Source organism: Triturus cristatus, chromosome 10 (genome assembly GCF_964204655.1).
Source record: "Triturus cristatus chromosome 10, aTriCri1.1, whole genome shotgun sequence".
In the NCBI taxonomy this organism is placed as follows: Eukaryota; Metazoa; Chordata; class Amphibia; order Caudata; family Salamandridae; genus Triturus; species Triturus cristatus.
The window spans coordinates 329666629-329694047 of NC_140593.1; the positions used below are offsets into that span (position 1 = coordinate 329666629).

A 27419-nucleotide genomic window follows, 5' to 3' on the forward strand; every position below is an offset into this window, starting at 1 on the left:
AGCTGTCAGAGACAGAGAGCAGGGAAAGGCTTTGAGGACAGAATCGGGCCTACTTGCCTGAACTGTAAAAATGAAGTAACTTAGCCATATAAAGTCGGTGGCCTTTCATACTTAGGAATCGAATATCCAGCCCATTGATGGCGGATCTGACAGAGAACATGTTGACGGTAGACACACATATGTTTGCGTCTTAGAAACTGGAACTGGAGGGAACATACATGTACTTGTAACATGCATATAAAACCGTTGGGGTCCAAGATAGGGGACATAACTGATCAGGAAAATCCACATTTCCACAGAACTGGGAACCACGCCTGAGCCCTCCACAGAGGAGCAATCAGAATTAAATCTGTTTGATAGCGTTTCGTGCAAGCCAGGACCCTGGGAATCATCATGAACGGGGGAAAGCCGTAGCACAGAGCCGACGGCCAAGTCTGAAGAAACTCATCCGTGGCTAGGGCTTTCGGATCCGGCCTCCAGCTGAAAAACAGAGGGAGCTGAGTGTTTAGGCGAGAAGCGAAAAGATCTAACTGACACTGACCCCAGGTCCGAAGGCGAGAGCGGAAAATGCGAGGATGAAGCCGCCAGTCGCTGAAGTCGCGAAGATGGCGAGAGTTCCAGTCCGCAATCTGATTGTGGCGACCGGGAAGATATTCGGCAATAACAGTGATCTTCTGTTGTAGACAGAAGTGCCAAAAATCTTTGGCGATCTCTGCCAAAATCTTGGATTTCGTTCCCCCTAACTTGTTGACATAGCGGACCGCTGAAACATTGTCCATGCGGAGAAGAATGCAACAATTGGACTGAAGAGGAGAAAAACACCGGATCGCAAATGAACCCACCATGAGTTCTAGGCAGTTTATATGAAGAGACAATTCCTGGGAGGACCACCGACCCCCGTTCGAGACTGGACCGCACCGGGCTCCCCAACCACACAGACTGGCATCGGAACTCTATCACCAAATCCGGAGATGAGCCGAACAGGGCTCGCCCTTCCAGGCCTCCATGTGGTCTAACCACCATTGCATCTCCCTCTTCGCTTCTTCGGAAAGAGGAGTCAGATCGGAATAGCGAAGACCTTTTTGGAGATGACGGATCTTCAACCGTTGGAGTGCCCTGTAATGTAGAGGACCCGGGAAAATCGCCTGGATGGAGGACGCCAATAGACCGACAACACGTGCTAACGATCTCAACGACAGTCTGTCTGGAAAGAACCGACATCAATTCTCTCTTGATGTACCGAATCTTTTGATTGGGTAAGAGAAGTTGACAGGAAAGAGATTTTCTGGGCTTCCACGTGAATTCTATCACCTGTGTTGGAATCAAGACTGATTTCTGAGGGTGCACGAGAAATCCCAGAGATTGTAAAAGGTCGATAGACCACTCCAGATGCGTCAAGACTGTGAGGGGACAGTCTACCATGATAAGAAGGTCGTCCAGATATATTATTAAGCGAACACCCCGAGCGTGCAAACATTCCACGACGGGCCTTAGAAGTTTCGTGAAGCACCAAGGTGCCGACGAGAGGCCGAACGGAAGAACCTTGTATTCGTACCAAGTTCCCAGCCAACTGAATTGAAGGAACCGACGATGTGGCTCGAAAATGGGAATCGACAAGTACGCATCCTTGAGGTCCAGACGAACCATCCAATCCCCTTCGCGAAGAAGATCGCGCAATAGATAGATCCCCTCCATTTTGAAGTGTCTGTAAACAACACCTCCATTGAAGTCCTTCAAATTGAGAACCAGACGTGAACCGCCCCCTTTTTTCTGCACCAGAAAAATAGTGCTGATGAACCCATGGGGATGGGGAATAGTTTAAATGATTGCCCCTTTTTGGAGAAGAGACTCGACCTCTGCAGAGATTAACCCCTGGTCTTGAAGAGAGAAAACTAGAGGACTTGGAGGGTGGGATTGATGTTGGGGCTGATAAAACTCTATTTTGTAACCCTGAACGGTTTGCAGTACCCAAGCATCGTTTGAGATTAGACGCCAATTGTGCAGAAAAAATCGGATTCTGCCCCCCAGAACCACATCGGAAAAAGGAATCCAGCTCACCTGAGTTGTTGGAATCTTGGAAGCCACCTTGGTTTCCACTGGAACGTCCCTTACGAAATTGTCCTCTCCCTTTGCGGGAGGTATAGAAGTGGGAACGTGAGTTGTATCCTGACCACCGCCTCTTTGGGACTGGAATCCCCTCTGGGAGAATTTTTGAGAGCCACGGCCGAACGAGCGTCCCCTATGTCGTCCAGCCCTGGCAAAAACCGGACGAAGTGCACGCCGTAGCAAAGCCTGGGCTTTATCAAGACCGCTGAAAGTTGCTACAAACTTGGTAAGTTCCTTTAGAAAAGGCTGGCCGAATAACAGACCCTGAGCTACCGGACCGGACTCAGAAGTGGAGAGTTCCCCCAATTTAGGATCCAATTTAAGAAGAATGGAGCGACGACGCTCGCTGGAAATTGCACAGTTAGCGTCACCCAACTGGCAAATAGCCCTCTGAGACCATTCAATAAGCTCGTCAGGGTCCACAAGAGACGAAGACTCTTTGGCCTGAAACCCAAGATCCAAAATCTTTGTGAGTGGACCTAGCAAATCTAGCAGTTTGTCCTGACAGGAGCGCCAGGATCTGTCAAGACCCTTTTTTTGGATCTTTGGCAAATTTTTTAAGATAGGAGACCATTGTAGGATCAATCTCCGGAGTGTCCGCTAAATGATCGGCGAGATCCGGGCGAGGACACTCAGACCGAAGGCGAGCCCTGACATCTTTTTCAAAGGGTTGCCGAATGTGTGCTTGAACATATTCCGCCACAGCAGGAGAAGGGAGCCAGGAAGATGAATGTGGGTGATAGATGTCTGAAGGTTCGAAGGTAAGGATTGGAGGATGAGTAGGAGCATCAACATAATGCTCCTTACGAGACTTCTTACGTGGCGGTGGAACATCCTGATCAGAGGGTGAGGAATGAGTACCTTCAGTATCTGTGAAAAGTCCGGAGGAGGCAGAAGCGCCCACCGATGTCAAGGAGGAAGACTTATCTGTGGCTAAAGTTTTAGCCAACTTCTCAAAATCCGACCTATGCGGATTAGCTGGAGACTTGGACAAACGGGAGGATGGCAACCAGCCCTATTGTTTTGGCGTATTGTGTCAAATGACGTTTTAAAGGGTTGATAGCACAGACCAGTGCCTTATTAACTGAGTGTTGTACACCCTGGTCCAATGCTTCCACCAAATCATGCTCTAGAAATCTAGAGTTGTCATCCTCATAAGAATAGTCCTCCTCATCAAGGTATTCTTCCATAATGACACAGTACTGTGACAGTAAAGCCCACAAGATGACACTTACATTTTTTTAGCAATGCCAAAGGCACAATGCAGGGGGAGTGATTAACCCCACAGCAAGCCAGCAGGACAGGTAAAACCTGACACTGTAAAAATGTTTTAAATGTGGAGGGAGGGCTTGCTGAAACAAATAGTCACTCTAGGCAGAGTCTATGCATTATTATACAGCCCAATGCTTATGAAATGCAAAGGGCGTAGTCGGGGCTGAGGTAAAAAACGAGGCTGTGGGCAGCGTTGTGGAGACAACCGTCAAATTTTCAATCTCCGTGTGAAAACACGGAAGATAAACACATAAAATGGCCGACTCGTTAGAAATGAAAAGAGGAGCTTGCGCGCTAAGCGTGTGAGTCCTCCAGCCCCCGTTCTCCCGCTCCACTACTGCAATACAGACACAGGCGCTCTTAAATGCGCCCGGACCTAGGGAGGTGAGCCCACGCTCCCCGACCGTTAACCTCGCGAGTTAAGGAAAAAGTAAACTAAGAGCGAGCGCGAGGGACACAATGCAAAGCAGCGCTAAAAGTGACACAAAGCACCATGCAAGAAAATATAGATAATAATAAAGCACTTAACTGGCTGCGGAGCAGCAAAGAAAGAGGACATACTACCATCTACATGACCTTTTATATTGGAGACTCTATGGTTGGTCACGTGGTACCCTGGTGTTCATGGGTACTGTAGTTTTTCGTTTATCTAACGTTTCTTCTAATTGGCTGCTGAGCATTACTAATAAAGAAATGAGAAAGCATAATCGGAGCCTCCTGTCCTGACATAGAATTCAAACCGAAAGAAGACATTGGAAAAGGCTTTTATTCCCTGTCCCCTTCACTAGCATGATTGCTTCCTGAAATACGGCTATAAATGTTAAATAGGTCTGTTAGCAATTTAAAGGGTCGTTTACATAATGCAGTCTCTTAGACTAAGGTGAGCTAGGAAGCATTAACTCTTCATCAAAATAAATGCATTATATTTGATTTACTCAGTGAAAATCGAATTGTATCGTTGTGCCAACCAGCATTACCTGCTCAGGAAACTCCAACGCTGCTGGATGTAAATCTACACCCCCGTCTTTTGGCACCTGTCATTCATGTATTACAAATAAGTGTATTTGATGTGGTGCTGCATAACAGATATTACATTGAAGCGCATCGAGAGCTGGAGGGCTCCCAAATCTATCACTAGAGATTCCATTCAAGTTTCCGAGTATCAGTTTTCATATAAACTAGCCATAAAGGAAAGTGCTGTATTGTAAGTGTGTATGATTTGTAAACATGCAATAAGGATTGTAATGTAATTTTAGAATGCCGACTTATCAGGGTTCCAGGGAGTTTAGTTTGGGGGATTGTGAAGGAGCTGCAGTGTGCCGGTATTACGAGTCCAGGGCTCTTAATAAAGGTTTTACTTTTCTAACCAACTGGAGTGGTTACTACAGAAATTGGCGACGAATGGACCCCGCCCTGGATGCGGCGGGATTGCCCGCAATGTTCATCTGACGTCTTCAGTAGGCGAACAAAGTCTTCCACGAGCAGTTAATGCTTCACTTAAGAAAAGCAAAGACCACAAAGGAAGCTAAAGCAGGGTGCAGCACATCACAAGCAGGCTGGTGTGAAGGCATTTTTTTACAAAAGGCTGCTGCAACCCTAGCCCACTGCAGCGCAGTGCATTTCAAAGATGCATACATTGTGTTCCAGCTTTATTGTCCGGTGTTGCTCAGGCTGCTTGGCAATGCGCTTGTACTGGCGTGTACATTATGGTCACGGACGGAAGTTTGTTTACTTTGGCTCGCCCTGGCAACTAGAACACTGAATACATATGCGCTGTATACCAGTCTTCTAATTAAGCACACGTGAAGCGATTGTGAATTAGTGCACAACAGTCTGCAGACCAAGATATTCAAAAACAAGGTAACTTTGGGATTGTTGTGATTTCCCCAGGGGAAAAAAAGGATGTTCTAGACAGTTTGTTTTAAGCACTGTTTTATTGAGTGTGGTTATAGCATTAGCAACTTATATTACAAATTATTTTTTGGGAGGGTAGTTCAACATAATTGTAACTTGTATCAAACATGTCTTTGAAAACATTGAATTTATTCAACCATCAACCTTTTCTACCTGCTAAAGGGGAACCTTCTACTCCTTGGAAAGAGTACTTTTGTAATTACATTTAAAGATGATGATGATGATTTTTCACCAGAAAAAAAGAGGAAAGAGTTAATGTATTGTTTAGGCCCTGGTAGTCTTTTTTGGAAGATTTAGATGTGCATTTTTCACCTTTAGTGTGTGTTGCTGTTGATAGATGCAAGTTTTTCCAGAGAAAGCAGGGGAAAACTGAAAGTGTTGAAGACTATGTAGCTGCACTACATGTGCTAGCTTTGACGTGTAGATTTGGTCCTCTCAATGATGAACTCCAACGCAATCAGATACTAATGTATGCAAGTGATCCCAATATCCAGGATAGACTATGGGTCAGTAGTGAGGCACTCTTAAAGGAAGTGGTAGCGCTAGTAAAGAAAGCAGAGCTTGCTGGGAGATGTGGCAAAGCTGTCATGGAGGAGACTCAAGTTGTGAAAGAAGTGAACAAAATAACCATTTTTAAAAATAAGAAAAGTGAAGAAGCTAAGAAAAAACACATGAAGCCAAGGATGGTAAACACAAGGATGAAGGAGGGTATGTCTACGAATTCAGGTCAAAGATGGTGTTACAGATGCGGAACTGCGGATCATTTATCATTCTACAGAAAGTGACTAGCGATAAATCAAAGGTGTTTTCAGTGTGGTATAGTGGGGCACTATGCAAAAGTGTGCAAGAAGAGATTGAGTAATAGCAAATCTAATGTAAAATGCATTTGCGGCGAAAGGTACTAGCTCTACTAGCTCTACTTTTAACTACTTCCTGATTGCAGAATGCACCTCTGAGACTGAGCAGAATGTCTATGAAGTTGTTAGACTTGCGTACGATGTTCAGTTTTGGCCAGGATTCAAGAACAGAGCGGCTGACTTTCTCAGTAGAATGTCTTTACCATGTAAAGCAAGCATTTGCAATGCACTAGGACTCGCATTTACGTGAGACCTATTGCAGAGCGGGGGCGCGAAGGCACAAACAACGGGAGTACTCTGAAGGGCGAGAAGGCACAGACTGCGGGAGGGGCGCAGAAGGCACAGGGAGAAAATAGTACTCTAAGTAAAGGGTCCAGTAGCCATGTAAGGATACAAATGACGACATGTGTGTCAAAGGGAGAGACTGACTGGCCTATAAACCAATGGAAGGCAACATTTAGTGGAGGAAAAAGACATGCCAATGAAAAAGATGGGCGTGGGTGTGGTTTCTTTCCCATACTTAACTACCCCAGATCAACCCCAGTGCAGCGCTTGCGCTGGCTCAGTGCTCGACCTAAAAAGGCGAGGAAATGTTGTATAAAGAGAGTTGTGTAGATTACTCTGGGTTTACAGGATAATTCCTAGCAGTATAACAAAAGAAAGTCCCCTTTCCTTGCTGTGGGGGCGAGAACCCATGGGCAAGGATTTGGGTTGGTTATCATCTGCCAAACAGGTTAAGTGGTCGCCCGACCAAGTGAGGAAGAATGTTATTAAGGCACAACAAGCATATAAGGAATGGTACGACAAGAAAAGGGGCACCAAGGAGTCTAATGTGAAATGTGGATATTGGTAAGGTTTAGAATAGAAAGAAAATTTAGCAAGGGCGATTAACAGATTTTCTGAACCTCTCACAGTGTGCAAAGTGTTGCAGAATGCTGTTGACATAAGTAATGGAAAAGTGTGGCATTTGAGCAGAATTTCTAAGTGCAGGAGTGTGGACAGGCAGAAGGCAATTTTCGACGGGTATGGGTTTGATTAGTTAGAAAGTGATAATAATACGTGTGGAGAGTTGGTATATTCGTATGGTAATAGAATGGATGATAATGGTGTAAGTATGTACGAACATTTCATGAACAAAGGTGATCAGGTGGATGGTCAAGGAACATAAGATGCTCATAATGGCAACGACAGTGCTAATGTAGATTGCCAAACCAAAACCCTAACGTTTGGTAGGAACATTGTCGAACTTGAAAATTTTGACTAGTTTGCATGCATCCATACTGTGTAATACCTACATGACAGTATGTATATATTTTCTGTTTGTTTTTATGTTGCTATTGTTTTAATCTTTTAGCAATATATTGTTTAAAATATGTATTGTCTGTATCTATAGTTACATAATTAATATTTTTTTCTCATTAAACTGTAAAGGGGAAGATGTATTGTAAGTTTGTATGATTTGTAAACATGCAATAGGTATTGTGATGTAACCTTAGAATGCAGATTTATGAGGGTTCCAAGGAGTTCAGTTGGGGGCTTGTGAAGAAACTTCAGTGTGCCGGTACGACGTTAGGACGTGTCCGGGCTGTTAATGAAGGTTTTACCTTTCTAACCCACTGACGTGGTTTCTACAGAAAGGAATCCGATTTTTTTGAAGGGAAGCTTGCATGTCCGGAGAGAAATAGTGGCTTGTTTTGAAAGGTGGTTAACTGACCCTTATTTTACCCCAGTGTTGGTTCCTTGTTGAACTCACACATACCACCAGAGGTTTAGGTTAGGCATTTTGAATTAATCTACAGTGATCCTGAGTCAAAACCCTCAATTAATCACCAAGTGGGGCATATCAACTTTAGGTTTGATTGGAAGGAGGTGAGAGATGCTATTATGGCCTTGTCGACTAACAAAGTACCAGGCTGTGATGGGGTACCAGGTGACCAGTTTAAATCAAACGTTGAATTGTGGGCACCCCTGGTTACTGGCCATCTTAATGCATCAATGAGCCACAGGTTTGCAGAGTCCAGGTTGCATTCAGTGAACTACGGGCAGGAATCCTGAATGCCGGGCGCCAAGTCGGGATTATTGTTCGCGGCTGCGGATATACTACATTTCCAAACATCAATAAATGTTTGGTTTTCACCGTGGAACTATCCGATATAATTCCTGTATGGATACAAAACCATTGCTCTAATGCTGTGATGAAATAAGTTCAGCAATATAATTTTGATACTTGATGACAAATGGAACATAAACACCGGAAGTGAGGGAAGATATGTGAGTACCATCTCAGAGAAAAAATCTTTTGATGTACAACTGTCACTGGACACATTCTAGCAAGTGTCTACAATTGCCCTGAAGAAGTTCTGTCTAAGAACGAAACGCGTTGGCTGTGGCTTGTAATACAAAAAAAAGATTCAATAAAGAAGGAACTTTATCTTTTCAATACGAACGGAACATTTTGAATTGTATATAAAAAATGGGATAAGTGGTGCAACTTTGATTTTGTTTTATCGTGATTTCTACCCTGTTGTTTAGGGTGGTGCCCTTGGACAGAGGGCACTTTGGAGTATGCACACAGACTGACCTAATGGTATAGGAAGTACTGGTATTACTTTCATGGTTGGTGCCTTGTTCAGGTGAATTGGTCCACTGTCCAGTTGCATGTGTTTGGAAAAAAAATGCATTCAGTGATTGTACCTGTTTTCAAGAAAGGTCGTAGGGAGGATCTGTGCTGTTATTGGCCAATCTCACTAATAAATATTGAGGTGAAAATATTAGGCAGAGTGCTTTGAATCGACTAGGCACCTGGGTTAAACAGCAGAATGTGCTTTCTTATATACAGTATGGTTTAGACCCGGCTGGGGACTGTTGATCAATTTTTAGATCTATTTTGATATTTTCATAGTATACTGTTGCATTCAAGGGCCTCAGTTAAGCCTTTGATAGGGTGAATAGAGAAAAGTTGTGGGGTGTTTTGGGTTCTTTGGGGGTAGAGCAGGATATGATCAGACTTCTGAGAACATTGCATCATAATTTGACGGCCTCAGTACTCTATGGGGAGGAGGGAGAATGCTCCTTATCCTTCAGCTTTAAAGGCAGTGTTCAACTGGGTTGTATTTTAGCCCATTTTTTATTTATCCTTTATATACATTTTTTGAACCAACACCTGATCAAAGTGGGAACAGACATACCTTGCATGGGCAAGCTTCCCTTGGCTGCGTTGTTGTATGCTGATGACACTGTGCTCATTTCAAGAACTGCAATGGGCTTGAAGCAGCTTTTGGACTCGTGTGGAGTTCATGGATAATCTGAATTTAAGCACTAACATTGAAAAATAACATGGTCATGGTGATTGGGCCTAAAAACGCTAGATCTACGACTTTTTAACATGAATGGTTGCAATTTAAATAAAGTAAGGGCCTTTTCTTATTTAGATGTGATGTTTTGTTTGATGCCTCTTTGAGTTGGTCCTTGCTCTTAAAATGTTAAACACCTATCCCTTGCTAGGGTGGTACATGCTGTCTTGACTTTGCAAAGGGTTTAGTGTACAAATTTATAGGGGTCATGATTTAAAATATATACAGCTAAGTGCATTTTGATTTGCCACCTATGGATGTGACATTTGAAGATATGTTTTTTTGTGCAATCGCTCTAAGAAGAGGATAAAATGTTCATGAGAAAACTGTTATCCATGAAGAATTAGGCATCAGTTATATTTTTGATGTGATACAGTTATGCCCGTTGCTGATGTGGCCGAAGGCCTGGTCCAAACCGCATACAGTTTTAAATCTTCTTATTCAAAGGGATTTTCCTGAGCTCACTAATGCACTTTCAATACCATGGCTGAAATTTATTGAGGTTAATTATATGGCTCTTGTGCTCTCTGAATTATTTAATCGGCTATCTAAAATAACTAAGGCTGATGTGACCTGGACTACAAAAGCTTTTATTCAGAAGAAACAGATGGAGAGAGAGAAGTGGGGGCAGTGTTGAAACAGTCTGCAAGACACTCCGTTATGATCCAAACTACTTTGTCTATCGAGCTATATCTATGTGTTGTGCTATTTAACTTTCATAGATCGCTTCTTACTAGATTTAGGATGAAACCACTTTCTCCATTTATTCATCTTGCCTTCGGGATGGTCCAAAAGACTCCGGCATTTGCCTGTGTCATCATGACACTGTTTCCACACAGAACACTTTGCATTTTATTTTGTTGTGTCCTATATATAGTGCATTAAGGAACCGTTTTAGTCACCCTATCTTTTTTTTTTTTTTTTTTTAAACCGTTTATTACAAAACACATAAAAATATACAAAGATGGGCCTACAACCTTCCGGCCGGCCGCTAGTAAACAAAAGGAGCATATGATATACATTGTAGAGCGTGCATTGCGGCTGGGGAAGAAGCACAGGAGTTAACAGCGTTGATGGCCACACCATCCGGACCACACTATACGGTTTCATTTTAAACTGAAAGAAACAACCAGAAAAAACAAACCCACAAGGCAATCCACAGTCAGAAATAGCAGCATGTGCTCCCCTAAAAGGGGGACCCTACCAGTCCATGGGAGTATCAAGAAGGGGAAGAGATCAGGACTAGGGCTGGGTAAACTCAATGCCCGGAGCGAAGGAAGAGGGATCGGCTAAGGGGATGGGGCAGGCGACAAATCGGGCAATAACGGCGGGGCACAAATCCCCCCGCGGTAGGCGTTCCAGGGGCCCCATACTTTCACCCATGTCCCAGGCTTACCTCTCGCCACATACACCACCTTTTCCCGAAACATGCACCAGTCCATATGTTCCTTCCAGGCCGAGAAAGTCGGGGACCTCTGGGATCCCCACAATTGAGCAATATCACGCTTGGCCACCATACATCCCAGAGTCACCCACCACGTCTGTGGCGCCGAATAGTCGGTAGGTTCCCACACATTCAACAGGCATCTCCTCGCTTCGGGTAACAGCACCACATGCGTAACCACACGCAGAACCTCATGCACACCACGCCAGAATTGCTCCACCTCCGGGCATTCCCACAGTATATGCAGAAAGGTCCCCAAAGCACCACACCCGCGCTTACACAACCCGTCCACAGCATAGCCCATACGCAGGAGCCTTGGCCCCGTCATGTAGACTCTGTGGAGTATCTTGAGCTGGACGAAGCGAAGGCGGGCTGGTATGGCCACCTCTTTCGGGGAGGCCACCGCAGAGGCCCAGTCCTCGTCGTCCAGCTCCAGTCCATCGGCAACCCAAGCCTCGCGAAGGGCAGTCAGCAAGCCCGAGCGGTCATTGATCAGTTTTTTGTAGATCAGTGAGATCGTGCTGTCCGGAACGTGTCCATCCAGCACTCTATCCTCCAGGGGGGAATACTCCGGGATGGATGCAACGTCCGGGAAGACGGAGCCCAGTGCATGACGGATCTGCAAATACCGAAAGTACTCCCTATCATGCAACTGGAATTCCGTCTGCAGCGTCTCAAACGTTTTGAATCCTCCCCTCGTCCAGAGATCCCCCACTTTACTGATGCCTATCATGTCCCACTTCTCGAAGCCCTTCGAGGTCCACAGGGAGCCCAACCGCTCGGACGCGTATAGTGGTGTTGCCCGGGTCAGACGGTCCTTCCACCCCATCGCCACATTGGCCGCGTGCCACACACGCACCATGACACGCGTGGGGCCGGTCAGCCGAGCGTCGGGCGCGCCGGAGTAGAGCGCTCGATTTATAGTCCCCACCCGGGAGTAGCATCTTATCCATCTCGAATGCCGGGTTTAAAGCGGGCCCGTACAGGCCGTGATTAATCGCAGCCAGCTGGGATGCCCAATAGTACCGTTTGATATCCGGGAGGGCGATCCCACCGTCATACCATGGGAGCGTCAGCTTCGCCAGGGCGATACGCGGCCTCCCGTCCCAGAACAGGCGGCGCTGCAAACTCTCCACCTCGCGGAAGTAGCGCACTGGGACGAGGTCCATAGTATTCTGCAAAGCGTACAGGAAACGCGGCAGAGACATCATCTTAAACAATGCCGCCCGGCCGAGCGGCGAAAGCGGCAGGCGCCGCCAGTGCGCGACGTCTACCTTCAGGCGCTGGAGGGGGGGAAGCAAGTTCCGTTCATACCGGGCCTCCGGGTCCAGAGTAACGAAGACACCCAGGTACCGAAATCCCTGCGGGGCGATCTGAATCGGACAGCCCCGCGGGAGAATAGGAGCCTCCCCAGAAAGAACATACACGCACGATTTAGCCCAGTTGATGACAAGGCCGGAGTTATGACCAAATGAATGTAAAACATCAAACAGTACTATCAGCGATTTACGTGGGGAAGCTAGGTACAGGAGGATGTCATCAGCGTATAGGGATACGCGGTCCTCATACTTGGGGGGGGGGGGGGGGGTCCAACGGAGACCACGGATGGAAGGCTCCCACCGCAGCCACTCTGCCAGGGGCTCCAAGGCAAGCGCAAAAAGGAGCGGCCCTGCCGCGTGCCCCGGCCCAACTCGAACGGAGCCGATACTCTACCGTTCACCACCACCTGCGCCAGTGGGCCCGAATACAGCAATTTGACCCAACTGATAAACCCTGCGCCAAAGCCAAACTTCGCAAGCGTCGCCCAGATGTATGGCCACTCAAGCGTGTCAAACGCCATAGTGGCGTCCAAGGACGCCAAAATGGCCGGCTCACGTATGTACTGAGCACGTGCGAGTACCCCATGCAAACGCCGCAAGTTAAGGGCCGTGTTACGCTGGGGAATAAAGCCGGACTGATCCTGGTGAACCAGTTCGCCCACCACGCCGACCAGCCGATTAGCCAGGACCTTGGCGAGAATTTTGGGCTCCGCGTTCAGTAGCGAAATGGGCCGATAGGATGTAACCCGGTCCCGAGGTCTCCCCTCCTTGTGGATAACCACAATTGTAGCCAGACGCTGGTCCGGCGGGAGGGAGCCCACCGAGTGAGCTTCCAGGAACATCGATCGGAGATGTGGTGCCAGCGTATCCGGTCGCAGCTTGTACAACTCGATGGGGAGACCATTAGGACCCATGGCCTTGCCGGAAGTGACCGAACGTATGGCGAGGGCGATTTCGTCGGAGGTTGGCGCGGCGTCCAACGACACTCTGTCCTCCTCCGAAAGGGAAGGCAGCGCGATATCCCTGAGCAAGGCACGGGAATCCTCTTCGGAGCGGGAAGACACCGGGGAATACACCCCACGGAAATAATCAGCGAAGCAGGAGACAATTTCTTCCGGCTCAGTAACACACACACCGTCCGTTTTCTCAAGCAGCGGGACTACACGACTCGCTCTCTCCTTTTTGTCCAGCCACGCAATCAATTTACCAGCCTTACCACCCACATCATACAGTCTCCCCTGTTGCTCTCTACTGAGGCCCCTGGCTGCCTCCGCGACGAGGGCCCTATAGGCCGCTTGCTTGAGTTGAAGAACATGTAATACGGCATCCGTCACCCCACATTCTAAATTACCCTCCAGCTCGGCTATCTCAGCCTCCACCCGGGTCACCTCCTCCCGCTCGCGCCTCCGGGTGTGGGCAGTAAGGGACAGAGCCTCTCCTCGTAGTACTGTCTTGAATGCCTCTCACAGTGAGACAGCCGAAGGCACGGACCCCACATTCTCGTCAAAATAGCGCTGGAGGGATTTAATCAATTCAGCACGAATGGTGGGGTCGCGCAGGTACCAGGGATTGATCGGGACCACCCTACCCTCACCCCTCGGAAAGAGATCCAGGTGTAACAGGAGCGGGGAATGGTCCGAGATACCCCGTGCCAAATGGCGCACCTCTCCCACCCTCCCAACATAGGCCGCCGGGACCAGGACATAATCTAGTCGTGAGAGACTACCATGGGCCCCCGAATGGAAGGTATACTGTAGCTGCGTGGGATGTTTTAAACGCCAGCAATCCACCAACCCCAAAGTGTCCAATAGACCAGAAAGCCACGCTTGGGCCCGGGGGAGGTCCCTAGGGGGGTGACGATCCACAGTCCCGGAAACCACCGCATTAAAATCCCCCCCCCCCCCACCACCAGAATCCCCCCGGAAGGCCAAGGAGGAGGCGCCCCAGGTCCGCAAAGGTAGTCGACTGCAGCCCCGGCGGGACGTACACTGACACAAATACAACCACTTTGCCCTCCATCCTTCCCACCAAGACCGCATAACGTCCCCTGTCGTCATGGAGCACCTCATCAATCTCTAACGGGAGCGAGTTCTTAACCATGATGCCCACACCCCTTGAGCCAGACGTGAAGCCCGAATGGGCCACCAGGCGATAGCCACGCCGATTCATGGCGCAGAAGGAATTGCCAATGAGGTGTGTCTCCTGCAGAAAAACTACATCGGGCGAAATTCGCTTCAAAAACTGCAGGACTACCCCTCGTTTTATCCTGTCCCCCAGTCCATTCACGTTCCAGGACAACAGAGTTAATTCCCTACCCCCCATCATAAACAGAGGCCACCATTTGTCCCCCCGAGAGCACTATTAAGCTAATACAATGATAATTTTGCCTTGTGGTAAAAACGAACAACACCCCCCCCCCCCATCCCTGCCCACCCATCCCAACAAAACTCCCCCCTCCCTGCACCCCTGCATGAGCCCGAACAGCCCCCCCAACGTGCAGTGTGCCTGTCGCCCCATATATACAGTAAAGATTAGCTAAACCCCCTAGAGGAGGAAGGAGAACCCCCAGTAGACCCCACACAGCCTCCATAGGAGGGGAAATTATACAAACAGACGCTTAATCGAGCGTTGCATCAGTTTTGCCCAGAGCGGAGTCCAATATTACCCCTTCAATCCCGATCCTGAGTGCAGTCTGCCCCCGCTGCCCCCCCCCCGCCCCCAGGATCACGATCCCCAGACAGAGTGTCCAGCCAGTCTCCGGCCGCTTCAGGACGGTCAAAAAAGTGCGTACGACCCTCTACCTCCACTCGCAGCTTGGCCGGGAAAAGCATAGCGTATTTAAGGTTCAGGTCCCGAAGACGGCGCTTGACGCCTTGGAAGCTCAGTCTCTGCTTCTGGACCGCTGGGGTGAAATCGGGGTAAAAATTCACCTCCATATTGTCAAGTTTAACCGGCCCATGCAGTCTGGATGCTTGCAGGATAGCGTCTCTGTCCCGAAAGTTGAAGATCCGGGCAATGAGAGGCCGTGGAGGGGCCCCGACCTTCGACCTTCCCCCGGGAACCCTCTGGGCCCGCTCCACAGCGAAGAATTTACTCAGCCCCCGTGGCTGGAGATGGGTAGCGATCAAGTCCTCCACAAACAGGTCCGCCGCCGCTTCCTCCCGTCCCTCGGGCACCCCGATGATGCGGATGTTGTTCCTCCGGGCCCGACTCTCGGAGTCCTCCAGGCGCCGACTCATAAGCGCGGTCGCCTGACCAAGCCGGCGCACCTCTGCCTGTAGTACCGCCACCTCAGTGGTAAGGCCCGATGCGGTGTGGGCCAAAGAATCAACTCGGTCATTGGTCTTGGAAAGATCGGCCCTCACCAGGCCAACATCCACGAGGACCGAGTCGATCTGCTGTGCCAGTGTGTCGAACCGCTGGCCCACCGAGGCCTTCATCTCGGCGATGGCGCCCATGACATCCCGTAGAGTCAGATCCATGGGGAGGTCCGGAGCATCAGGAGGGCCCTCAGCGGATTTGTGCGGTCCGCCGGGAGATCCCTTCTGGAGGGTGTAGCGGTCCATACTGTTGGCCTGAGGGGTGGTGCCACGCCGGGTCTACTTGGTCTTTGCTCGATCTCCATCTTGTTTCGTGGCCATGGCCACCAGTCCCCCGGTCTCACCAGCCACGTCGTGAAGGGCAAGCAATCAGGGCCACAATCTTCGGGGGGGGGGGGCCACCCCAGATCGGCGGGATGGGTCACAGCCGGCGGGCAGGCCGAGTCTCCCAGCGAGACCACACCAGCACAAAGAGCCCCGCGACCCAACCCTGCAGAGACAGCAAGGGGGTGCGAAAGCGAAAGCGAAAGTGCGGGGTACGCGACTCGCCAGGCCCGGCCCGCCGCTGTTGTTCAATTTGTCACTGGGTCACCCCTCCGCGCAAATCCGGGGTCAGGCGAGGAGAAGGCCGCAGACTTCAAACGGTGCTTACTCCGGTGTCCGAGGTCCGATTTGACAACGGGAAACGGGTGCCACCTCCGCTCAGGCTCACCAACACATTCCCCTCGTCCGAGACAGGATTAATTCAGGATAGTCGTAGGAGGTTGCAGAGGTCCCCGGGAGCCTCGCACCTACGCGGCCATCTTGGTTGCGCGCTAGGCTCCTCCCTAGTCACCCTATCTTGAATATGCTTAACTTTAAACAGGTTAGGCCAACTCTTTTGTATTTACAGCTCTTACCATATATAAACGTTAGTTACACAGTTGCCCATTGTCTTGCAGGTGCAGTGACGGAGAGAAAAGAATTTGGTGATGCATGAATTTTGTGGAGGGAGCCGAGGGCAGTGTGGGTCTGGCTGGTCCTTGGCAGTATTGATGAGACCGGGCAGAATCATCTTCCTTTGGCAGCAACATGCCAGCTTCTAGAGAAATCTACTAGTCTCTTAACTGATTGCACTCTTGACGCACCTGGTCTCCATTATTGGACTTGATAAGCACTTTTATTTGTTCACCGAAGCTTTAGCAATCTTTTATACGTATACCTGTTGACAGTTCTTAAAGACCTGATGGGCTTATAACTTTTATGCGTCACTTTGACCCTCTCTACAAGCTTACACACATACATACTCCTCTTCTTTCTCCTTTTCTCACACGGCCAGTAGTGTTTGCCAGTGGGCCTTACTGGTCTTAGTTTAGGGGACTGGTACTTTTTGCAGCCTCCCACTCTGCCCGCTCCACATTCACTTACAGAAAAGCTGGAGCCAGCAGAACAAGTCCTCCTCTGATTTCCGCAAAGGTGCATGAATGTAAAGATTACTGTGATCCTTTGCCTGGCAGTATCTTGGCAACTCTTGTTCTGTTTCCACAAACCTCAAAGGGAATAAAAGGACTGCTGCTCTCTGCAGAACGTAGCGCATGCTGCTGTTTGGCTAGGCTGCCTGTACAGCGAAATGGTAGACAAGTGTGCGGGCAACAGTTGGCGTCCATGCTGCGGCAAATGTTGTTTAAATGGGTAAGGTCTCCCCCACCTGCTCACATCCCTCCTCACACTTCCTGGAGCTTTGAAACCTGCTGCATGGGGGGGGTAGCATGTTCACTAGACTGACTGTGGGTCTATTAATAGGGTGTGGGAACCAGCACATACTCTTTTTCTTTTATTGAAGTCTGGCCTCCGCTTTTCTGCCCTTGATAACCATCTATTGCACTTCTACCTCAGCTTTGTCATTGTAACCACTCCACTTGCCTCTGCCAGCTCTGAGGAGCATTGAGAACGTTAAGATAGACCCCCTTTCGGTCTGTGCAATCTTCCGATAGAGCCACAGCCAAACCAATGAGCTGCAATAAAGAGGGGCAGCTACCAGTCGGTAGTGACAAGACTAAAGCATCCCTCTGGCCCTCACACACAGCACCCAAAGCTTCCCAAGTAGGTCACATAAACTAAGCAGCTTTGCATCAGACCGCAGAAGGAATGCACATCTGTTGAGGACCAGCCGTTGCAGAGAGCTATATGAATGCTAAGTGCAATGCATCAGGTGTGTTTCTTAAGTTGCTGATCTTGATATCCTGGTTCGTAGCAGATTACCTTGAGGGGCTTTTTCTCCTGTGCTTAGATGCTGTTAAAGTATTACCAATGATTAGAAAGACTTCTATTGAATCCATGCTGGAAATAACTGCCCCGTTTAAGTGTGACATCCAGATGGAGCATTGCAGATTCATTTTGCTACTATTGGCACCGGTATAGAGGAAACTTAATTTTTTTCTTTAGAACATTTTTGTTGGTGTATTTAGTGACGTACTTCCTTACCTATAGCCCATATGTTTGAGATTTAATTGTTGCACTCTGGCTTCTGACACACAAATCTTTTTAGCCCTTTAATCTAATGACCAACTGTTGACATGGAAGACTTCTTTCTCATTGCAGTTTCTAGAAGGATTATTGTGACGGAAATGCTTTGTTCTGAAGGAGCAGAAACTGTTTCCATTTCATTCTTTGAATGTCTTATTCCATTTTAACAAAAACATTGTTGGAGTTGTATATCTATACCAGGAAAGTACATTTAATTTTTACAGGTTTTCAAATCACTTTTTTTTGAGGCTGAAACAAATCTGCTGTTTCAAATGTCTATTTTTGTTTGGGTTGCATCAAACCTTTGAGATACTCGTATCCTTTTTGCCACTTTTTTTTTTTTTGGGCCTTTCTCCCAGCAAATAGTTTTTCATAGCCTCTATAATACAGTGGTCATCTCCTGTGTTTTCTAATGTGGTTCAGTCAGGGATATCCCCGCTTTAAAAGCATTCTTGTGCATATGGCCATAGTGGTATAGAGGGCATGTTTCATTTGATGTAAGGTGCAGAACAGGTACTTGGGCTACCCTTTTTGGAAGCACTATGCATTGCTTGATCTAATGAACAGATTTTGCTTTGTTCTGTTTTCGTTCTGCACTACCACTCTTGGATATGAACCATGTGGTTTAGAACCTTAAACTAAGTGTGGAGCTAGTCCCAGCAAGTGACTACGGTGACTCTTGCACTGCTAGTCTTGTAGCTACCTTTCTTCCTTGTGGCCCGCCTTGCTATGTCTACTTGTTTTCTACATATGTCTCTTTACTTACATTATTCTAGGTTTTTGATTTATTAAAAAAAGTCTCTGCACTGCGCAAATGTGCTTAGATCTCGTATCATAGCTATATTCATGTTGCATGTAAATAGAGGGGCATTGGGCTTTGTGCATGGTAGTCATTAAATGGGTAGACTCTGCTTGCTCACTCAACATATCTTCGCTTCAGCCCAGGTGAGCCGCCATGCTTTTGTTTCTCACTTGTTAAGAAAATTTACACTGCGGCTCGCAGGAGGGGGTGGGGGAGTTGCGGCATTTCCTTGTTTGCTGGAACTGTTCTTTTGTGGTCGCTTTGGCCTCGCTGATTAGCTTTGAATTTTGCTTCTATTGACAAGGTAGTGCTGTTTCAGCATCATATGATGGAACAGGCTCAGCATAGAAACCTATTTTGTCGTTTTTATAAAGCATGTCTTAAATTTAACCATCTTGAGAAAGATCTGGGTGCTTTGTTTTCTGAAAAGTGTTTTTTTTCTCTAGTCAAAATGTCTGTTTTTGTTTAAAGGGAGTAACAGAGGAGGCTGGAATGCACCGCAAGTTCGGTACAACAGTGGCGTTCAGTCATCAAACGTATACAAATGGTCATCTTCAGGAAACAACAGAGAAAGTGGGAAGTCTTCTTTTGGATCAAACTCTGGTTTTGGAACACAAGAAAGCAGAAGCAAAAATTTTTCGAACTCCAGTGCCTCTGATTTCAGTTTCTCTCAGAACAAATTTTCTGCTTTAAGCTCTGTCCAAGATGGTGACAGCCAAAAAGCAGAGGAGGCAGATTTTATGTAAGTAAACTATTATGTCTTTATATTAAGAGTAAGCGTGCTCATCCAACACCCACTTTTATCAATGTTGTGATAACTATGAACGTGAAGACAGTTAGCCTTGCACTGACCATTAAGATCTAATTATTTTCAATTATCCTTAATATTTCCTCTAGTTTGTAAAACAGTTTTGTGAATCTGTATTAAAATATTATTGCTGTGTGTGTTTTACATTTATTTTTTATTTTTTTACTTGCTTTCAGACTGCTGGCATTGGAATTGCTACAGCTATCTGTACAAGCTGCCGTCCCCATTATGTCACACAAATGTTCGAGAGAGCCATTTCTCAACATGGGAAGTCTAGCGCGGAGATACTAGTGGGTGGATTCACCGCTTTGATTCTTCTGATCTCAGATGTCAAACATCAGCACATCTGTCATAGCTTTTGTACAAGGCGCTGAGACATCTGCAACATAAAGGCATTTTGCAGACCTGGCCTCTGGCCCCAGGCCAGGAAGGGGTTAATTGGAGGCTGAATTGGGCCTATCACTTAATTTTTCCTGTGACAGATGTTATGCTCTGGTAGACTTAGTTTTGCATACTGGCCCCCTAATGCCGCTGGCGAAATTGTTTAATTCAGGATCTGTATACTTAATATTTCTCTTCTTGCAACTTTGAATGCATTTAGGCTGCTTATGCTTATTAGGGATGCCTTTAAATTTTTTGTTGAAATATTAATTTTTTCTGAATACAAACGTAGACGTGCAAAACACGTCTGCAACATATATTGAGCCAGTAACCTGGTACAAAGCTTGCAACCACAACATGCGTCTGAGCAATATATACATACATAGCAGGGCCAATACAATTGACAATATGTCCTTCCGATACGTTCTGTGTGTCTTGTGCTTTTATGGTACGAAAGGATCTACATATATCAAGCGGCCTCCTTCTCAATCAGTCTCAAATATACATCCAGGTATTTACTGAAGGCTTTTATTCTCACCTGTCAGACACTCATAACCTTCAGGTCTGCTGTCTTGTTTCTGTACACCCAGAGGCAGGTTCTGCTGCCGCGGAGGCCACCATTTCAGCCCATAACATACAGCTCTCCTCCATCCTCTCCTCACATTCTTCCACCAATGCCCTTTCAACCATATCTCTGGTCCAATTCCGATCGAATGCACCATTATTCGACAACAGATGGCACTTCTCTTCATTGGGGCTGTTGGTAGCCAAAAGGAGAAGTGCCAGTTCCCTTTCTTAGTTTTTGGGGAAGGCTCCCAACAGTCAATGCTTAATCAGTATGCTGCTCTCACTTGCTTAACTTCCTCCCTCTAAGATTCCACCTCCGTACAAGTCCAAGTAATGTACAGAAATCCACCACGTACCATTTTGCATCTAGGACATATGTCCTGTTTGATTGGTTAAATAGGGTGCAGTTTAGCATGCGTAAGATAAGAGTGATTTCATACAGAGAAATACGCCAGCTTTAATTTAGCATTACTGGATAGCTGTCTACCCTGGGTGCACATATACTCCAGTCATTGTTTAACGGGCTCTTGTGAGTCCTCTTTCCATTTTGGTTTTGCTTTTAGGACCATTGGGATCCTGTCTTTTTTTTAAGCACTTCTTCTTAAGGCTTGAGAGCTATTGCCTGGGTGACCCATATCCATCTAGGAATACAACCCCCCCCCCCCCCCCCTGCCCCCAGCCCCAAGTATTGATCTCCTCCGGAGCTAAAGGAAAACCAGCATTGGCATAGCCAATAGGTCTCGCTTTTGGGACCTTATAAGTATTTAGTTATGCAGCACAATATCCTTGGTGCAACAACATCAACTATTGCATGGCTAAACACTTATAAGGTCCCAAAGGCGAGACCTATTGGCTATGCCAATGCTTGCAGCTCTTCAGAGCGCTGGGTCCTTGGTGAGAGTTGTGGAAGTAGGGTGGGGGAACAGGCACAGGGGACTTTGGTTCCCAACAAAAGTAAGATATGATGCATGAGTGAGTCCAGGAGAAGAGCACGTGCAGCCCTTTCACCCAGGTCAGGTGACTAGAGCCGACGAATAATTCAGAGTGACTAGTAGAAAGAAATGCACCATTAACTGCACGATGGAAGGTAAAATACAATACTAGTAACTGAAAAACCAAAGCTTCTCCTGTTTCGAGCCAAATATGTTAAACTCTAACCCTGTCACCAGCCTTACCCCCTTAGTATTGCTGTTTCATGGCAGACCATGTCTAAAACACGAACACGACAATTTCCAGTCTAATTACAACATAAACCAAAGGCTGTGACTGAAAGCCTGCTGGCTGGTCTGCAAATCTATTTTTACTACTAACTTTATGAGGGGGGGACAGGCGATGCTCAAAGAAAGAGGAGTGCAGCAGAGTGAGAGCGAGAGATCGAGACAGACAAGGGAAAGACAGAACGAGAAAGACCGCTACAAAGGCAGAGAAAAAAGTCAAATAGCAGACAACAATAATAAATGCATGAAAGAGAATTGAAATGAGAGAGAGAATCGTGAGCAGGACAGGTCAGACAAACAGAGGCAAACAGAGGAGAAACGGGCAAAGAGGACGAGAAAACATCTTGCTGAGGTAGAAGAAACGAGATGAGGATCCCAACTTGTGGTCTTGTGGGTAGGGCGGACCGGAATAACAGGCAGGGAGGCCGAATATAGTGAGCAATGTCTCTGCTTTAATCAACAGCTGAACAGATATACAACGTCAGAATGGAGGAAGGGACGGTTGACTTGGCTGGTGACCCGGGTCGGCGTGGTGGAGCCGAGGTTGATTCTTGCTTCTCCTTTTTCTCCTACGGTCTCCTCGGAATGGTACTGGAGCTCCACGGAGGCTTGAAAAGGGAGAGAAGCGTAAGGGCTTTTAATCCGAGCGACACCGTCAGAATACTTCCACCGACACCCGAGAGTGAGGGTTTACGAAGGAGGGTAGTGAGGGCGGGACGGACAGGGGCGAGGGAAGAGGTAAGTAAGAGAGGGGAGGGGATAGAGGTGCAAGGTGTTGGGTAGTGATCGGAATTTATACAGTGCTCGTGAAAAGGGGGATAAGTATACAGTGTCTTAGTGCGCGTGTCTCCTATGCTATGTACAGTTCTATATTTACAAGAGGGCCACGGAGAAAGGTGACGTGTACTCACGTGCCCCGCCGCAACTCTCATCCGAGTTGCGGCCGCTCTCCAGCCTCCTCCTGAGGATGCCACCAGTCTTCCGTCCAGACGTCCTCGTCCTCTTCCTTGCTTCGGACCAGCCGGGCTATGCCGCTCTCAGTCGGGGGTTCGTCGCTCTCCGTTGTCTCCTGCCACGAGTCGGTTGCTCCGAACGCCTCTCCATCGTTCTCGGGGCCTTTTCTACCTTCCGGGTTGTTGTCTGGCGGGTCCCTTCCGGGGTCAGGGTCGGGTGCTTCCGGGTCGATCGAGGTCGTCCAGTTTCTGCGTCCGGGATGACTGGCGAGTGTTTCCGGTTCACCCAGTCCAGGAGGCGGTACCTGCAGGGAACGAGAAAGAGAGGGTGTCCTGTGTGACCGGGACGTTAATCGACCGAGCGCGGGGGACAGGATCCCCGCTCCCGGACATCGCGGTAACGGGGTACTTGTAGCGTCCTTTCCACACAACTGCAACTTTTTGCACAGATGAATGTAATACCAGCGTGAGCCTAATTATTTTGCATAACATTCTTTAGCTGGTAACGTTGCAGAGAAAGATGAATACCGGAACACAGGTGTGAACAGATGGAGCGTTGCTGGTAATTACAGTCACTTAGCTGCATCCGGCCCCACGGGACCGTGAGTTTTTACCAGCATTCCCCAACGGAGACGAGCGGCGACCCTTTTATTGGAGGAAGCTTCTTTAACGACTAGCACTGTTAACAGCCATGGTGCGCCTCAGCAAGGAGAGAGAAATAAAGCTCGGAAGCTCGAGAGCTGAGCCTGGAGCAAGCCAAAGCAGGAGTAATTAACTACTTTAAAAAACAAGAGAGCGTATAAAGGGAGTGATGCGCGCGCGATGCAAAAGTGATCGCGATCAAGCGCGCGGCGAGCGATGTGCTTAATGAGCATGAGGAATGCCATATGGCGCCTCTGCTCAAGCCCGCGCACATGCACTGCAAGCTGTAGCCGGTGGTAGCATTTTTTGAAGCCCTTACTTAAAGTCTTGCCAGACTAGCGCAAGCGGTGGGTCAGGCGAGACCTTAAAATGGCCATTTATCCCTGACTGTTTGTGACAGCTTGGCATCCTGTAAGAACTGGCCTGGATCTACATTAAACTTCTCTTGAACAACTGTTCCCAGTTTACAAAAACATTCTGGGGTGGTCATGGTATTGGCGGAGTCCTAGTCGGTCGAGTATGCATGGGACCTGTTGTGACCCGGGAGGCAACGGACAGTTGCAGTTAAAGTCCTCTGGTAAAAGTGTATAGGGGTGTCACAATGACGAGAGAGTAACCCGGTAGGGGGGGTATACTCCTATAGTCGATTCCGAACTAGGCTCAAGTTGTGGCTCTGCAAGCGTCCAATTATGCTGCCCTAGGGTCTGTACTAAAATCCCTACTGTGGGTGGTTTTGCTAGACTGCCCACCTCACCTGTTATATCTCCGATACTTGTACGCGGAACTGCTCAAATAGAGCGTTCGAGTCAGGGCATGGTTTGCTCTGCTTAGTTCCAGCCATTAGACACATCTACATATTGTCCGTCCCTGTCACTTACACTAAAACTCTTTTTTTCCTAGTTGTTTTCCACAGAACTCCATTTAGCAGCATGTTGGAGCCATATTAATAATTTGAGATCGGGGAACCCCAGCCCACCTTCTTCAGTATTTGGTTTTAAAAACTTTAGTCCCACGCTGCTTCTTTTACTTGCCCATATCAGGGAGACAATTTGGCTGTCAATTTATCCATATTGTAAGCAAATTGTTTCTCTGGCTTGTGTGCCAATTGAATTTCAAGATATCTAAACCTGTCCAACTCCCATCTCATATCTGATCAGGGGAGCCTTTAAAATGGACGTCTACTTCACTATGCTAGTGGAACAGTAATGATTTACTCTTATTGATGTTTAGGCCTGATGCATTTCCAAATGACTAACTCGTCCAACAACCATGAGAACAAGAGTAGGGGCTGCAAATTCTCTGCATATAAAGAAACTACAAGGACAATATTTCTTACTGACTTACCCCAGTACACTTCGCAAGTGGATAGCCAGTGTTTCCACTGCTAATGCGAACAACCATGGGGATACCACTGTCTGCTCCCTCTCTCCATCCCAGCTGTCTGAAATGTAGCCCCCGATCGAACCCTTTCTGTGGGATCCAAGTATAGCAGGGAGATCCACCCTAGTAAGTTGGGTCCAAACCCCATTTTCCAGAGCACTGCTCTCATGTATGCAAGGTATCCAATACCTTTTCCATATCTAAGGCTACTAATACTGCTACAATATCTAATCATTGCACCTTGTGTATACCATTTGTTAGGCGCTGGGTGTTCATGAGGGTATTCCTGGCTGGCAAAACCACATTGGTCCTCGTGGACCAATAAGCTCATCACTTTTTGCAATCTAGTAGCAAAAGAGTTGGACAACATCTTAGCATCCACATTCATCATGGATAGTGGTCTGTATGACCAAGGGTTCTATCAATTCCTACCTGGTTATGGCAGCATTACTATTACTGTTTCTCGCATAGACTGTGACAGTCTACATAAGGTCTCTAGACTCCTGGTAGACTTCCAATAGACAATCGAGCAGTACGTCTGCAGCGGTTCGATAAAATTCCAAAGGAATCCTATCAGTTCCTAATGCTTTTTTTCGAGGCATTCCCAATATGGCTTCCCTTAATTCCTCTTTTGACATTTCTCCCTCTAGTTTTAATGCCTGTTCAACACTAAGCTATGAAATATCTCTCCCAGCCAAAAAATTGTATGTATTTCTCGCCCTGTAATATTTTTTATTTAAGTCGTACAGATATCCCCATCCTCCATTATTTATTTGCCCCTGTGTGGTCCCCATGAATCTATCCCTTCTCTCCAGTGCCAGTATCATAGGAGTAGGGGTCTCTCTTGAGCATTCTCACACACAACATGTGTCCCTGGTTTGTCCGCCTCCTTATGTAATTTTTGTCTGTGGTCTTGTAGTGCTAATTTGTCATTGCACCCAGATATCGCCTATCCTCAGCCTTTCTGCAAGTGATTCCCTATCACTCTGCGTGGCAACTGCTCCATGCCTTTGCAAACAGGTGAGGTGTTTATCTTTGTGTCTTAAGTCCCTTTACAGTTAACATTTTGTGCCTACAACCTTACTGATTCTTCCCCGCACTTGTAGCTCCACTTTAAGTGCCTCCCTCTCATTTGCTTTTGGGGCCCTACGTTATGTTTTATACAAACTACTAACATTGTTGCTACATCTGCTCCAAACGCAGTGACACATAGGACCTCCGGATTAAGATGCTTCATGGGAATTGACAGAACACCGTGGCTACATCTCATTTGTCACCAGTATAAAAGGATGATCTGATAGGAATCTTCCTAGGTGTATCGTCTCCTGCACCTGCATCCCCAGTGCTCGCTTAACTAGTAACCTGTTCAGCCTACTATACGTTCCATGTGCAAATGGTAAAAAAAATAACCCATTACTTCTGGCAGCTCTCAACCATTCCAGGTTGTGCTTGGGGTTTCAAAGGCATCCTGTCCATCTCTATGTCCAGGACACAATTAAGTTCTCTTGCCCAAAAAATGGGATGCCTAAATATGATGTAAGAACCTCTATTTGCTTTCAAACAAAGTCTCTATCATCCACAATAGGTGAATACACATTTGTCAAACAGATTTCTATGCCGTCTAATAGACTAATAGCTATCTGCCTTCTAATGCTGCACGATGGGTGTGGTGCTGGGACTGTACACCTGGCATATGTGGAATACGTGCAGGATTAAAGCTGCCTCCCCCCCCTCTATTTCTCACCCAATTTCTCACTTTCCGCATCATTTAAATGAGCCTCTTATTAGAAGGCTAGGTCCACCATGTATCCTCTAAGAAAAAAGTTCACTTTGTACCGCTTAGTGCAGCCATGTAAGCCCCTGACATTAAAGGAGAGCATTTTCGTTTTGCTTGTGTATTTGTGTTTAGCACACTAACCACATTGTGTATGGTCACCTACATATCTCTGCATACCTTTTGCCCTGATTACGGGTGGGGGTTCATCACAGTATGAACATCTTCATTGCAGCTGCACCCGTGTCCTGGCTCGTAAAGAAGAAAATATCCCTCCTTACAATAATACCTCTTAGAACTGTCTTTTCATCCCCCCAGGCACACACCGCTGACCATGCAACCAAGATGGTTTCCACCTATAAATTACTGCTGTGGTATCCTTCATTCTATGACTCCGCATCTCATAAACACAAGCAACTGTAGATAGAACTATCCACTACCCATTTATTTATTTTTTTAGGTCTTGCCTAGCGAAAGCAGCGCGTGCGCTGCACTCGCTATTGAGAGTACCTTTTTGGAATGGATTCCGCCGAGGGCTTGTATGGACAAACATGGCTGCTCTTGCCATTTGTCCATAGCAGACAGCATGCACGTGTCCGTAGGGACTGTGGACAGCCCGACGCCATTTTTGCATTTCGGTGTCCTAGCAACGAAAATGCTGTTTCCTGTATGGCGTGGAAGGTGTCCTAGCAACGAAAATGGTTATTTATTCTTACCCGGCACGTTTCTTAAAAATGCCGCTTACACTGAGTTTGTATTTATTTTGTTGATACGCGCGCCGTGTAACTTGGTGCGCATTTTTGTG

The 27419-nt window shown here is 47.3% G+C and overlaps 1 protein-coding gene across 1 annotated transcript in view; it reads left to right on the forward strand.

Moving 5' to 3' along the window:
• NUP42 (nucleoporin 42) overlaps positions 1-27419 on the forward strand; it is a 277634-nt gene that overhangs the window by 13740 nt on the left and 236475 nt on the right. Inside the window, exon 2 of the mRNA XM_085631527.1 lies at positions 19364-19634. Within this exon, the coding sequence (XP_085487653.1) occupies positions 19364-19634 (271 nt within the window). The remainder of the gene's footprint in view (positions 1-19363; positions 19635-27419) is intronic.